General features: G+C 32.9%; 1 protein-coding gene across 3 annotated transcripts in view; it reads right to left on the minus strand.

The window, feature by feature from the left end:
• Positions 1–11,028: 11,028 nt before the first annotated feature.
• The window catches only part of LRRIQ1 (leucine rich repeats and IQ motif containing 1), a 184,085-nt gene continuing 178,716 nt past the window's right edge, over positions 11,029–16,397 (minus strand). For all 3 annotated transcript variants that reach the window (XM_074325334.1, XM_074325335.1, XM_019754918.2), the window contains one exon: positions 11,029–11,506. In XM_074325334.1, coding sequence (XP_074181435.1) covers positions 11,364–11,506 — 143 coding nt within the window. In that variant the 3' untranslated portion in view covers positions 11,029–11,363. The remainder of the gene's footprint in view (positions 11,507–16,397) is intronic.

Consider the following 16,397-nt stretch of genomic DNA (forward strand, 5'->3'; position numbering starts at 1 on the left):
CAGCTCGACCTCACGCCAGAGCTATTTTGTGCGGAAATTGTGCAAAGGCTGTGAGCTTAGTAAACTTCCGGAGGCAGGTCCGAGCGCACCCTCGCACCGGTGGGCCGCCAGCTGGTGCGCACCTCGGTGTGGGACCACCATCCCGGCGACCCGCCTGCGGCTGCCGCAGGGGGAGTCTCTAAATACTGCCTGATTTGGCCTCAAGGCAGTAGGCGTAGTCACCTAGGACCCGGGACAAAGCTGAGGTTAAGGGCACCTCTGTGGAGGAGTCTCCCTTCTGAGCAAACAGAATGAAGTTTCGCTTCTCCTGTAAACTTAAAAAGAGCTTCGGCGTCTACAGAAAGAAGTTAGCGGTTAACCCATTTGCTGTTAATATTTCATCAGTAGTGCTTCCCCTCCTTTAAAGCCTAACTCTTGGGAAAAGAACATATTTTAAGCTTTCCACCCAAATATTGATGTTGGCAAATGGAACATCCAACCGTCCCCTGGAAAGGACAGTGCCCTTTTTGTTTCACCAATTGGCAATCATTATTAATCCATATCGCAAATTGCTGCAGTTTAGGGGATAGAGCAGAAGATTTGTAACTCTGTGACAGTGGCGTGTGTGCGTGCGCGCGTGTGAAACCGCGCACACCTCACTCTTCGACCTGTTTTCCAGAGCGAATGAGCCACTTTCGCCTTTGGGGAAAGCCGGGTTTCAGCCTGACTGCAAGAGGTTCCTAGCGGATACGTTAAATGTCAGGCTGCGGTCCAGTTTCTTCTTAAGAGCTTGTTTAACAATGAAGATGTCTTAACCTTTACTGGAGTTTTGATGTCCTTTGTGCTAAACAAAGCTGACGCACTACCTCTGGCAGCGTGGGGCCCGACGCAGTGGAAGAGGACTGCTAAAAAGGAATCCTCTCGACCTCAGCGAGTTACGTCAGTTTCAGCTCCCAAGAGATGCCTCAAGTGGACCTTTGTTATAAAGTCGGAGCAATTAAACACTTTTCTACCTTCACAGTTTGCTCACTCAGATCACAAAACCTCATGAATGTACAATTTATTAATAAAGTTCAAATATAGCAAGCAATTGAAATGTTTACTGCTTTTTCACCAACTACTTCAGCGAGTGTTTTTTCAGGTTACCACAAAGAAAGAAAGAAAAATCGGCTTTAGATGTTTCATTTATATTAGATTCTTTGTGAGATTTCAACCACTTAAGCAATACCAAAAAATTCTAATAAACTCAATTCTTAAGCGGGACTTTAATTTTTAAAGAAACTTGTTCTGGGGAAAATCTCTTTAATGCAGTTACTTATACGGAATCCAAGTATTTCCAATAAAGTTAATTTCTGACTAATGTTAATGAAATTATTTCTTTCGCAGTGTATTTGATTCACATGTGCTACTTTGGGGGACAGGGGTTTGCACTAATTCTTTTTTACTACATTAAGAGTTGTTCAATAATTGAATTAAGAAAAATCTAAGTAACTACATATTCTGTTTTGAATAAGAATGCTCTTTAATCTTGTCTTTTTTCTAATGTTAATACAACTTTGAATACTGTCTTAGAGTTTAAAAAGAAATATAAACATTGGCAAAATGAGTAAAGAAAACAAACTTTATTAATGTAATTATTTTTCATGTAATAAAATAGAGCTATGGGCATGTCTCATTTGAGCTATATAAGCTCTCTGGGTATCTCTAAATGCTTGATCACAGTTGAAGCAAACTGTATAGGATATAAGGGCTTCTCTAAAGTATCTCATGCAACTTTTTAGCTCCAGACATGAACACTCTGGAATCCTGTAACTTGTTTTGTAAAAATTTCTTTCAAGTATTATTCATTGAAAGTGGAACTTAATTCTATTCAATATTTTCACCAAATACTCAAGTATGATAATGAACTTAAAAGTTTTACAAAGGATGCATTCTTAGGAGAGCTAGTTAAAGCTTTAGAATTCAAGAACACTTGGGAGATATTTTTGGAGAAGGTAAATGACAGAATTAAACCAATGGAGACAAACATAAAGTTGCAAATTAAGGATAAAAATAAATATAGGAAAGGGGAAACAAAGCTTGTAAGGGTCCATACATTAAAGACCTGAGACTATTTTGAGTCTTATAGCATGATTTAGTTGCTAAGGTAGCTAAAACAAAATTAACTTCTATTACATTAACATAAGTGAAGAAGTCACACAGCAAGAAAGATCAGATGGTTACCACACACTGTATTATAGCAGAAATCTAGAGAACTGAGAAGTGCTGTGGAAGCTACTTCTACAGAGATAAATTAATAACTTTGAGCTTTTCTAATGTACAGTGAGTGAGTCAAAGAGGATTTGGAAACCATGTCATGCAAATAATGGTTAAAGCAATTAGTGATTGTCAGTTAAGAGAAGACATTCAAAAGAGTGATTCAATTTTCTCAGTTTAGCCTAGTGATGGGACTAGGTGGATTTGCTTCAGTGAGAGAACAGTTTTTTAATGTAAAAACCAATCATTTCAACAATGAAAGTTCTCTGTGACTAAAGTAGGCTGATTCCGAAAGGTGCACACTATTCGAGGAGATGTTACAGAGGTAAATTTCTGCTGTGCAAGTTTCTTCCAAATCAAAGCTACCAAATATGTCCTCAATGTTTACAATAGCATTATATTACTGAAGTTTCTGTCACAGAAAAAAACTATTGTATGATTAACTTCCAAATGGAGATTATTAACTTTCTCTAAGTAGAAAAACTATTTTTATCATATTTTGCCTTAATTGTGAGCTGAAATTAAAGACTATACTTAGAAAACAAGGGCTTCCAGTCAAATAACGATAGTATTATTCTGCCATGCCTATATTTTTATTCTCTAAACTTTTTGATAACCCATGAATGGTAAGTTTGGCTAACTGGCTACACACAATTTCTATGAAAATGTATATGTATGAATATCTATTTCATCTATAACCTAACAAGTGTAGTAAAGTACAGACTAGATTGAGACTTCCAGGGTTTGGGTCCAGCTCAACCGTCTGCTGGCTGTCTGATGCTGAAAAACAATTCTATGATTTAGTATCATCTTCTGTACAGTGGGGCTTGGAAGAGTATCTACCTGAAAGGATGAGATGAAATATAAAGAGAGGTAATGTATCTAAAGCATTCAGGGACAGTGCCTGACCATATCATACGCACTGTGTGTTGACTATTACTATGATTTTAAACATTTAGAATGTGAAATCACTTAGCTAAGATCATGGGCATAGTAAAAATAAACTAATGGTGCTATGAAATGAAAAGTCACTTTAAAAATAGAAAATTCAACTACTTAAGAAATAAAATACATAATTATCATTATTTAAGAAATAGAGGAGAAAGAATCATACACGGGGAACAAATCTCCATGAGGATTCTGTGTCCTGAGGTGTATGTACTAGTTTAAGGTAAGTGTGCTTGCCCCAAACCACTATTGTTAGATTGGAAACATTTTTTAAATATAAACATATTACCCCTAACATTTTTAAAAAGATTTTTGTGACTTGGGAGACTGGGTCCTACTCCCAGTTCTGTTATTAACACATCAATCTGTATAACCTAAAACAAATACAGTTACCTATTAAGATCTTAACTTTTCTAATTAAAATATCCTCATTATAATCAATGTACTGAAAAAATAACATATTGAAGTTATTTATTAGAAATACAATTCTTATCAATTAAACTATGTGGTCCCTAAGAGGCTGCCATGGACTGATGTTTGAGTCCCCTTCAAAATTCATAGGTTAAAATCTTCATCCCCAGTGTGATGGCATTTGGAGGTGGGGTCTTTGGGAGGTACATAGGGTGACATTCCCTCATGAGAGTGAAGCCCTCATGATGAAATGAATGCTCTCATAAATAGATGAAGAGAAATGAGGTCCCTCTCCCTACTGTGTGAGGATAAGGCTAGAAGATGGCCATCTGTAAACAAGAAAGAGAGCTCTCGCCATTAACTCAACCATTTCAGAACCCTGATGTTGGAATTCAACACTCCAGAACTGTGAGAAATAAACATTTGTTGTTTAAGTCATTCAGTATATGGTATTTCATTAGAGCAGCCCAAGAAGAAAAAGACAGAGGCCTTCCAATATTTTGATTCTAATATACTCCAAATAAACACTAGAAATGCACTTTTTTCCAGCCATTACTAGACTCATCGAGGAAACCAGAGGACTCAGCATACTGCTTCTGAAGTCCTCATGGAACTCATTCCCAGAGGTAAACAGCTTGTTCAAGAAGTCACTGTCTGTATCAATATCCTTGCACAAAAAACATTTGCAAAGATATCTGCCAGTATCTATACTTGGAAGTAGCTTCATTCAGATGTAAGAACAATCAGCATATGCAAATCAACTTTCAACAGACTTGGAAAAGGTAATGCCTCCGTAAATCATTTAAGTTTTTTTGCACTTCACACACACACACACACACACACACACACACACACACACACAAATCAGTATACCTATTAATCAAAGACTGGTATAAGTAACTTTAACTATTTTTCATATTTGAAACAAATCAATATTTTCCCCGAATCATGTCTACTTTTTAATCCCCATAATTATTGGTAATAATGTTATCTGACAATACTATTGCCGTCCTATTTTTGAAAACCATAACATAGCAGTTTTCCATCGAGAGACAACACATACACACAAAAATTTATAGGTTGGACAGATTTCAGGCTCTTTTATCCAATCCTACTTCTCAGTCACATTTCCCACTAACTCCCAATCTCTTTCACCAGGTGCTCTCGCTTCTGTTCAATAATCCAGTCCCTGGATTGTTCTACTTTCCATTCCCTGTACATATCACTGTTATCTGTCTTCAAGTATTTATCCAGGCTGTATCCTTTGCCTAAATTGGTGCCCTCAGTATCAACTCATCCTTCAAGATCAGTTAAACAGAATACGAAAACACCTTTTCCATGTCTATTCTCGTTTGAAACAAATCCATTCCATGCCCGAAACATTTTTTATCCCCTATTAGGATAGTAAAATAAAAGTTACTTATAATGTTGTTTATTGGGTCTAGGTTAATAGTCATCTTTTCAAATTAGTTTATATTTGAAGATAATAAAGATTAAGACATCAAATCAAGGGATGGATATCCTTTTGTCTCCCTCGAGAGAAAATAAGCCAGCATTTTCCTTTGAAGGGGGAGAGATGAGAAGTGGAGAATGTGAAAGAAATGGAGAGCCCGTCTAGCCAATTACGTGGCATCACTGGAAACATTTGATGGGTCTCTCCTGGAGTATACAGTATTGCCTGCAGAGTTCCAGGGCTGACATTTCAGTCTGTTTTCTAGAAATATGTCTTTCACTTGTCCATGTGAAAAATTGTTAACATGCTATTAGAAATATATGTCTTTTACATTGCCAAAGTATTCTGCACACTTTCAGTGGAGGATGCTCAATATGTATACATTTGAAGCATTGAAGTCCACTGCCATTTCAAGGCAAATCTAGAGAATCTATTTAAAAGATCTTTTAAAATATTTTTCCATTCTTTCATGGAGATACTTCCTAAATAAGGTATGCAGAATTAATCGGGCTTTTGGTTTAATTTTGGAAGATTGGTCTGGAAAGGTTTTCTGTGTCGTCACCATTTATGCTACCAAGATAATGAACCAGGAGCTTTTCATATACATCATCATGTGACCTCTAACACCCTATGAGTTATAATCTTAATTTAGTGGTGAGAGAATTTGTTCATAGAATTTGCTACTTGTCCAAGATGATATACCAGTGAAGATTAGAACACAGGACAGTTAGATTACAAAAATCATGTTCTTTCTGCTTTCTTCCATATGTATCATATCAAAATATGTATTGAACAGAATGAAATTGCTATGCTAATGTCTCACTTTGTTCTATGTATTATCTTGAGTGAGTCTAAGCATTGGTTTCGTGTGGACGTTAATAAAAAGTCTGTGGTTAGACTAAACCTACATGATCCAGAGAGAGATAAGAAACAAAACCCCCTTTACTATTTCTTCTTGTAATTTTCTGCTGACACATGAACTTTGGAGAGAAATCTTGAATCCAATAATGTGGGAGGAAACCTCAAATCCCCATAAAGGGGCAAAGCAGTAGAGTTAGCATTTATTTATTTGATTTGAATATGCATAGTTAAATATTACTAACAGTTGTATATTTATAGATATCAATCAGAAATCATCTTATTTTATACCTTTTTATTTTTCTCCAAGACATGTAATTTTAGGGGATAGAATAGCTGAAGTTTTCTCTTGTAAGATAATGTGTTTATAATTCTATTTGATGAAGAAGTATTGGCTATTTGGATTAAGTAAAATACATTAATTTTATCAATTTATTTTTACATTGTTGATATGGCTACTAGAAAATGTAAAATTACATATCTGGCTGTCATTATATTTGCATTGTACAGTGCTGATCTAGACCAATTCTATGAGGATTATAAAACATGTTTGAATGTTTCTGTTACAGCCTTTGCAGGAGAAAACTGCCTTTTAGAAATTTGAATGACATATTTATTTTGAAAAGTCATTTTATATTTACTCACCTGGTTGTCACTGGTAGATGCATTCAGGCCCCCAGAAGGCAAGCATAGGCTTGAAATGTTCTCTCACCTTTGTTCTTGCCGTGTAAAAGTGGTTATAACATCACCTCCTAAAATGTAGGGATGCTGTGCAGATTACATCCAGATATGGTAAAAATAAGCCTTGAAATAAAAGGAAAACTTTCCCTGTTGTAATGTTAGTTGAATTGGTTCACTTTTCTCAAAAGCTTCATAGAAAGCGTCTTTCTTTTTGTAGCACGTTGGCTAGTTATTGTCCAAAAGCAAAGAAGAAAAACAAGTACCAGAGAAGCCCTCACACTACCCTCCCAATGCTAAAGGAGACAGTACCAGTCTGTCATGCTGCTTCATTCATTCTTCCTCACTGGGCTGTAAAGAGTCCTCAGACTCCTTCCTATAGGTGGCCATTCCACATCTACTAGAGGATTCTGTCCCTAAAGTGCAGGCAGGGATATAAGTTATAAATGAAAAATCACATGAAAAGTTTCACTTCAATTTTTAATTTGGGTAAAATTCTGGTTCCTAGGAATGGAGATGAACGACATATTTAGAGGGAAAGGAAGAACGGTAGTCAGGCAGTACTGCATAAAGTATTTGTAGATTATATGTTTTTAGAAGTTATAAACACACTACCACTACATTTGTTATTTTAAAATGTATTATTTTCATATATGTAACTGTTATTGATTTTAATGTTTTATGTTTTAGATTGAAACTGGATTTTTAATACGACAAGGTGCCAAATATAATATGGCTCCCATTAAAAGACCCCATCTATGTCACAGTTCAAGTCATGCCATTTGAAAAATTAGCAGCTATTTGTATGTAAAGGCTGATATAAACCACAAGGCAGATGCTACGTAATTCTGTTTCTTCCACCAGTAACATAAAAATTTCAATATGATTTTATAAGATAGTCTGTTTTTAAAACCAAATTACAAAAACATATGTATGTATCAATTTCATTGATGCACAGTTAAATTCAATTATGCCATCTTAAAGTCTAGAACTGAACCACGATGGAGGTTATCTTTTTATTTCACAGGATTAACTATGGTTAGCAGAATCAAAGTTCCCTTTCCTTATAAATTAGGATTTTTGTGCCCTGTTTTCTGTGGTCACTATCGTTTATCTATTATCTTACCAATTATTTTCTGTATCAATACACTCTACCTATCTCACAGAATAGCCTCCAGATCAGTGCTATCCAATAGAAATAAAATGTTAAATAATATGTAATTTAAAATTTTCTAGTACTCACATTTAAAAAATGAAAAAGAAATAGATGAAATTATTTTGTAATACATTTTACTTAAGCCACAATACTATTGTTTGAACACAATCAATATAAAATTAGGCAATTTTTTATTCTGTTTTCATACTAAATGTTTGAAATTTGCTGTTCTATATTTCATATCTCAATTCAGACTAACTGTATTGAAAGTACCTGTAGCTACATGTGGCTAGTGGCTAATGTTTTAGACAGCATTGATCTAGAATGTAGTTTTTTATCTGCTAGAAAGAGGCTTTCTCTGCATCTTACAATCATCAATGACAAAAAATGCTTCATCTAGGTAAGCAAAAATATGATGGTAGACAATGGATTTTTTATATACTGAAAGGAACAGAACTAGATCTATTAGTAATTATTTGGAAATTAGCCTTAACAACCATTAGTCTATAGACTGCTTAGGGGTCTTTTTTCCCGAAACTGAAGTATATTTACTAGATAATTCACTTTCCCCCTGTACAGTCATGAATATCATAAATCCAGATGAATACTTTTCTGGCCTTTAAAGATATTGGAAACTGCATCTGGCAGAAAATATGATAATAAAGAAATATAACAAGAGGCTAATTTATCCATTTATTTGATCTCTATTAAGTGAATGACAAATGAAATTATTTTTCAAAAGAATAAACAAAAATTTTTCTTTTTTCTGAGAAACTTATTGTAGTTACTTTGATTAGAGAACATTACCAGTAAAATATTATCAAAATATATTCTACATATTTACTTTTACTATTCTAAACTTTAGATCAGTGCTACCCAGATTTTGAGAAAATATGAGTAAATTATGAAATAAGGGAAAATCATGGCAATGACCAATTTCAATAACTAAACAACATAATCAAGAAATACAAGAACTGAAGCTTATTAGGCTGATGATATGAGGATTTAAAATTAGGGAAGATCTCTTAAAACACTGCTATTTATTATTCACTTGCAATTTCAATTTCAAAAACCTTTTAATCCTTGTCTGTGCCTTCCAACAACATATTCTTTCTAACTGAAAATGCATTCTTCCTTGTTTTCTCCACAAAAGAAAGACTGACAACTAATTTCCAAGAATCCTGCTGTATTCTTTCTTTTGCCTCTCAGGCAGAGCAGTACCTATAGCAGTGCTTTGGTTTTTGTTATTCTACACTTTTCTTTTTTTAATGTGAGTGCTGTGTCTCTAAATAATTTATGAGCACAATAAAGAAATTAGGGTTTGAACTGCTTCCCAAAACATCTAATAAGATCTCTTATAATGCATTATGTACACAAAGATCTTGTTGGCAGACCAAACCTGGGGAAGCTGATATATGCATAAACCAATAAAGTTCACTCTCAAATCAAGACATTCTGGAATTTCCAAACACCCTAGCTAATATTTTTATCAGTCTTTTTGTGATTAGTGATTCATTTTAGTATTCTTAATAGAAATGCTGATGATTGTTTCAGATAGCACTGGGGGAGGACAGGTAGGCAGGTGAGGATTGAGTTGGGAAAGGGTTGGATAAAATGACCCAAATGTCATTATAGGTCCTGCATTTGAATAGTAGCATTGCTTAGGTCTATCACTGTCTATCCATATTTTAGCTACGTAAGTGACAATTTGGGCTCATATTTTTAACTTCCCAAATCTTAAAGACAAATATTTGCCCTACTGTCTCCCCAAAGGGACAGGAGAAAGAATATCTTTTGGTTTGATTTCTTTCAGGTTTTACTCAATTTTTAAAAATTTATTCAATTTAAAAATTTACCTTTTCTATTTTTATAAACACAAATTAATATTAAAATGATAAGTTTGAACTCTGAAATATTTTTTAAATGATAATTTTTAAGACTAGACTCGATAAACAACACTACAAACAACTTCCAATTTAATACCATAATTAGGAAACTATTTTATTGACATAAATATCTGTCATTACCTAAAATTTAAGGAGCATCAGCATTTACCATTTTCCTCAAAATTAATATTATGAAACAATTACACCGATCATAGAATAAGGAAACTATAGATTAAATTATTTGTAGGCAATAAAATAGTTTAATCATAACCAGCTCACTAGCCTTTCCACTTCATTGATTTGAGCACACAAACCATAAAACCCCATCAATATCAGCTTTAATGTGGCTTTCTCCTGCAGGGTTCACAATGAGCTAAGATAAAATATTTTCCATCATTACATTATGTTGGTTTTTGGATGCTGTTAGTAACAGGATGATATAACAGCTTGTTAATAAAGCAAATACACATGGAGCTTACATTCCAAAGCTCAATTTCTAGGTCACAACATATGAATCTATGTTTTCTCTATTGATTGACAGTTCAAGCCTCATTAACATTTCTGTCTCAATCAAGCTAAAAGAGATTTATAAGTTTGAAGTGCAATCGAGCTCTAAAAATAGATGGGGGGCAGGCACAAACTAAATAAATGCATCTCTAAACCTGCTTAGTCAGTTTTAGATAAAATGTTTAAATAAAGGGTAGGGAAAACAAAGGAAAAACAAAGAAAACAAAAACCCTAAACTTCACTGGTTCCTATTCCACAGTAACACACTGGAAAGTCATGGGAGAACTTAGCTTTGTGAAGAAAGGTCCAGACTCAGGAGAGCAAAAGATCCTGAGGATCATTAAAGGTAAATGCAGCATTTTTGCACATTGTATTTAATACAATAACACAGAATATTAGCCACACAATAGTAAGAGTTTAGTAAAATGTATCTGTCATTTTAGACAATATATGAATATTGCAAAATTATAAGGTTGAGCTTTGAAAATATTTCTAAATGATAATTTTAAGGCACTTTAACAAAAATTAAAACTATGGAGTACTTTGAGTCAGTGGAATAATGTTACTGATCCAGAATTAGCATCTACCTTTTATAAATAAGAGTAACATACATCTGAATGAAACCTTACACATAAAATATTCAATTAATTAAATTGATAAATACTCAAATGTATATTTCATTTTAATTTAAAGAATGTATATTTTCTTAACATAATTCTAATCTAATTAAGATAACTTAAAAAAAGTGGCCATTTTCATTGTCTATTCTGAATTACTTTATATATCAGTTTATCTTTGAAATATCCAATTGTGTAATCTGGTCAAATCAAATTTAATACATTAGTTATTTATTAATACTATAGAGTGTCAATAAAATACAGTCATATGCTCCCATGTGTATGCTATTACAATTTATTATTAATAACAACAGCCATATTTAATACATGTCATAAAATTTTAAACAAAAGAAGAAATTGGATATGCAAATTCCATTGCAATATTTCAAGAACTGATTTCTGGAAGCCATTCTCCATCAATACAGAAACAGAAGCAAAACTGTATTTTACAGATGGGAAATAGGCTAACTCATCATAAAACAAAATTATGAACTATGCATAATAATGCAACTGAAATACAGTAGTCTAAAACCTTGTATCCAATTGGTAACCTGACCAGATATTCACAGACCTCTTGAAAAGAAATAGTGTGCCATTTGCTGAAGCTTGAAGGATTAGTGTGAAGTTTTCTCCTTCTTCTTGCCACTCCCCCATCCGCCACTGAGATGCACAGGATTGTCACGGAATGACATGCGTTCTTTCTTAGAAGGTCCTGAATTTGTTATCATTGGTGCAAGTATTCCTTTAATTGAAAAACCTAGACAGTGATATTAAGTGTACATTTTCACTTAACTTGATCCAAGTAAAGTTATTCTTTAAAGTAAGAAATATATTTGTTAACAACATGCATTTTAAAATTTTATGGTCTTTGAGTTTAAAAAAATATATTGAGTTTCCTTTTTATATGCAAAATAATATAATCAAAGTTCTGGATAAATTATATTTAGGTTAAATAAGAGGAACTGACTAAAAACGTTAAATAGATACAATAGTTTCCTTTTAGCTACAATTCAATATCTCTAGTATTTCAAGACTGTGAGATAATGTCATTTCAGTATTTAGACATTTAAATTTGTTTATATCTTCATAATTTACATTTTCGTAATTGCTTATATTTTTATAGAAATGTGTTAAAATTTGTTTTAGAAATAGTCTGATTGAATTAAAAACTTCAGAAAAAACAATTCTAGTTAAAATGGAAAACATACTAGATCTAGATTCTAAAGATACTCATGGGTTCTAGTCTGGCTGCATAAAACAGGTTTGCAACTCTGGACAGATCACAGCCTTTCTGAGCCTTAGTTTTATAAATGAGGGAAATAATCTACATTACAGGTTGTCATGGAGATTGCTTCTGATCATATTTCAGCAGTGGTAAAATCTGTGAGAGTGCTTTGTAAACAGGTGCTATAAACGGAAGACATTATTATTTGCATTCAACAAATCAGAATTTCTCTAGAGAAAGAGTAACGAAAAACTGTTGGAGGTTAAAATCAAATAGCAGTTGGGAGAATGGAATAGTGCATTAGCAATGTTTTCTCAGAAAGACTATAAGATGCTGTATCAATAATTTTATGAAAGAATTATGATCATCTGCTTTAAATCCCGTGGGGATTAAGCCAGCACACAGGGCTGTATCTGTGGGGAAGGGGTTTGAAAAGCCCAGAGTGAGGCGTTTCAGAGATCCCTAAGTAATGGCTGCAGCGAAGGTTCATGCCACGCTACTCTGGGTTGTGAAACTTTTGTACTTTATGTAAATTTTTGGGGGATATCTAATTATTTTTTACCTGAAATTAATACTTTCCTAACTAAAATTTTTGATATTTTAAAAATATATGACCATATAGACAGGTTAGGAAACCTATGGTGCAACATGATGGTGAATATTGATTGTAAAAGTCCATTTTGTATTTAAAAGCTCTTTTCAAATAAAACCCTTTTGGTTTTTAATCTTAAAATTGTGATTAGGAAAACACATTCAAAAGAGTTAATGAGCATCTATAAACGAAGCCTATTTTACTCTTAGTCTACAAAGAGAACATTCCTGAAGGGTAGGGACAAATGAAAAGCTATTGTTTGGGAAAGTGTGCGCTAGGCACCAAGAAGCTAATAGCTACAAGCAGGAGTCTGCAATGGAGTCCGAGACAGAACAGAGCTCAGGAGTTGAGAGACCTCCACAGCTGGTGCTCCTGAAGGCTCTCTCAGCAGAGAACCACTAGGAGATGCCAAGTGGGGTTGGCTTTCATGTGCCGGCCGGATTGAGCCTGCATTAAGCTACTCCCTGTCAGTAAGTCAGTAGTCCTTTGTGAGACTCTAAGAATTCTTTCAAGCAACAGGAATATTACTGGTGCAGAAAAGCAAGAATTTCCTAATGATAAAATAGAAGCCTAAAAAAACGTAAGAAAGCATGCTAAAAGCTTATCCACTTTCTGTTTACTAGTTACATAATGGAAATATATTTTTACCACATAACAGAGTGGAATGCCTACTTTGGCCTATTTAAAACACACACACACACACACACACACACACACACACACACACACACACACCATTAACCGTAAACCCTCCTCTTGCCCCAGCAGTAAAAATTCTTTGATGAATAAACTGTATCCTGGATAACAAGTGTATATTTACTAGAACATATTACTTAAGGAGAATTCTGACACTGGAGGGGTGAGGCAGCAGGGAGATCTGAGAAATGAAGAGCTTGGACCACCTTTAGAACTCAGATGTACTTACTTCAGAAGGAAAAAAAAAAGAGAGATAAATAAAAGAGTGGATTCCTAGAAATGGCTAACACAAATGTTTTGTTCCAGTAGAGAAAGCTAAATCAAGTTCCTTGCAAGCATTATCCAAGGTAATAACTAGCAACAAGTGTGCATTTTAAAAATATAATGCAATAACATAGTTCATTATTGGTTTATATTTTTGATGAAAGAATCTTAATAGTATAAAGATGTATTATTTAATGCCTTTATTCTTAATATAAGGATTTTATCAAAGATTGCAAATAATACATATGGAAGAAGGGTAGTACTTTCTGTATAAAGTATTGAAATATTTACATATAATTTCATATACTAAAATAATTACTTCAAAATGAAATAAATTGAATTACATCAAAGTATAGCTTTTTTTTTTTTTTCCAGATCAAATCTTAATTTTTAACAGTATTTCTACATTCTAAAAGATTTTTCTATTGACTACAAATTTACGGTATGGTACAAGTTTATTTAGTTATTTATTTATTTCCCTGATACTGTTCTGTTGTTTTTATTATTTTGAAGCTGCTACTGAATCTTCATGTCTTTTTGTACTTAATGTAACCCTATATTTAAAAGGAAGTTTGTAAATATTTCATTGTTTAGTGTAATTCCTTCAGCAAATAATAATTATAAGTTAAAAAACATATTGTGTGACAAAACACATTGTGTGACAAGTACAAGGCAGTTTTATAGCAATTTTGAAGTATATTTTCAGTGAAATGAAAATGCTGTAGGAAATTAGTCTTTAAAATTACATAAACACACGTGAATGCTGTTTTTTAAAAAACAATATTTTAGATGTGATTAAAGACTTGTATTTTATTGTTTTGCTACGTATAAACAATTTGAGCAGTAATCAATATAGCTTATTCTCTCATTGCATTTAGTGAGATTATTTTTGTTATCATATAAATTCTTGAACCACCAGATATATAGAAAATAAATTGAGGAGTAAAACAACACATCTATTAATGAACCGCATATTGGAATTCAGTGCAAAGCTATTACTTTGTCCTATGATTACTCTAGAAATGAAAAAAAAAAGCAATTTAATACAGTCAATGTATAATCATTCTAAAATTACTTACCCACAGGAAAATACAATAGTGAGAGAATCTCGCCTCACAAAATTGATATTAGAGCTAGACCTACTGATGGGTTTCTGGAATTAAAAAAAATATGACTAAAGGAGATTTACAGTTTTTTTCTTTCCTGCAACATTATTGTTATAGATTTTATGTTTCTTTAACAAGAGTTTGCTGCATATTTACAGGTGATCTTACCAATCAACCAATTGTCTCTTACAAATAAGCTGAAAGTGTGTCTTGATAAGTATGCTTTATCTTCCAATACATCACTTCTTTGCCACATAATCTGCATTCTGCTAAAGATTTGTTTTGGTCTCATAAATACTTTTGTTTTTTTGTTAAATTCTTGGTTCTTTAACAAATGTCAAGGTCTATATATGCTGTGTTTTGATAAGTAATTCAATATGTAAAATGCTTTGAATGACTTTCCTGGTATGGATAAAAAAAAAAAAAACAAAAAAAAAACAACAAAAAAACTTCATTAAACAGGTCAAAATAAAAATTTCATGTTGTATAGTAATACGTCATTAGATTTTCATTGATACACTTAACACTGTGTGTCTGGATATAGAAATTATTTCAAAGCTCTTCCCATATTGTATTGCTTAACAGCAGATAGAGCATAAGTAAAGCATGGAGAAACAAAAATATTCAACATTTTAATGAAAGTGACCAGAACAAATTTTTAGCAGGAAAGCATTTACATCACTTTAAGTGCTATGAATGAGTTACATTTGGCAAGTCTGAGGTTGAGGTAAATATTACAGTGTTCAAATAACAGTTGCTTTTTAAGGCCATTGCTATATCCAACCTTGAATTATAATGATCATTTACAGTGAACTTCAGGTAGATAGTTTAAAGTCTCACATTAAGAATTAAAATAAATAACCAGCAGGTTGTTTACATCATATTTGGATTTCCTTAAAGTAACATGGAGATTTTGCTTGTTTTTGAGTTTTTTTTCAAGTTTCTTCAGTGAATAAAACTTTTTAATAAAACTTATAAAAAGATTAACAAAATACCTGATTTTCGAAATCCCAATTGGACAATGACATTTAGTTATCCTTCTTACCCAAAATTTAAGAGACATATAAATAATAAAACAGGTGGTTTTTTTTTGATACTCACAAAAATATACACAGTATTTGTTGTTAAAAGTCACACTGCCAGTTATTTATTTTTTAATTAACATGTGTGACAAATAATTAGCTTTGTCTATGTATACTTATTTAAAAAAAACGATTCTTAATGATAAAAGCTAATACTTATGTAGGATGGGGAATCTTATTTTGGTAGATATTGGACAGGTTTTTACTTTTGTATATTGTCTATTTCTTGATCTTTTATAATAGCTACTATTCATAGTTGATTTACAGTCTTTGAGGCCTCCTTATAATATGCACTGTTTTCCCAGGTTTTATTATTTTTTAACACACTGCTGAGTTTATTTCTTCTTAAAGATATCTTGTGACTGTCTATACACAGATAAAGGTGGCTAGAATGTGGTGCTGAAAAATACTATCTTGTTTCTATAAATTCTGTGGTTCTTATACTACAGAATTTGTTTTCTTTTTTTTTTTCTGAAGGAACTTTTTTTTTTTTTTGAGTGATTTATTTTTGGTTTCAATATCTAAATAGGTTTTGTGATTTTTTTCCCAGGATTACATTTGCTTTCTGTCATGTGGCCCTTAAATTAACTAAAACACTTTTCATTCTGTATAACTCTGGTTTTTACAGTTTTCTGGTTTCTCATGAAACCAGTAGACTCTTATTGAGTACAGTTATCCCCCCT

This window comes from Rhinolophus sinicus, linkage group LG02, assembly GCF_036562045.2.
Source record: "Rhinolophus sinicus isolate RSC01 linkage group LG02, ASM3656204v1, whole genome shotgun sequence".
Classification (NCBI taxonomy): Eukaryota; Metazoa; Chordata; class Mammalia; order Chiroptera; family Rhinolophidae; genus Rhinolophus; species Rhinolophus sinicus.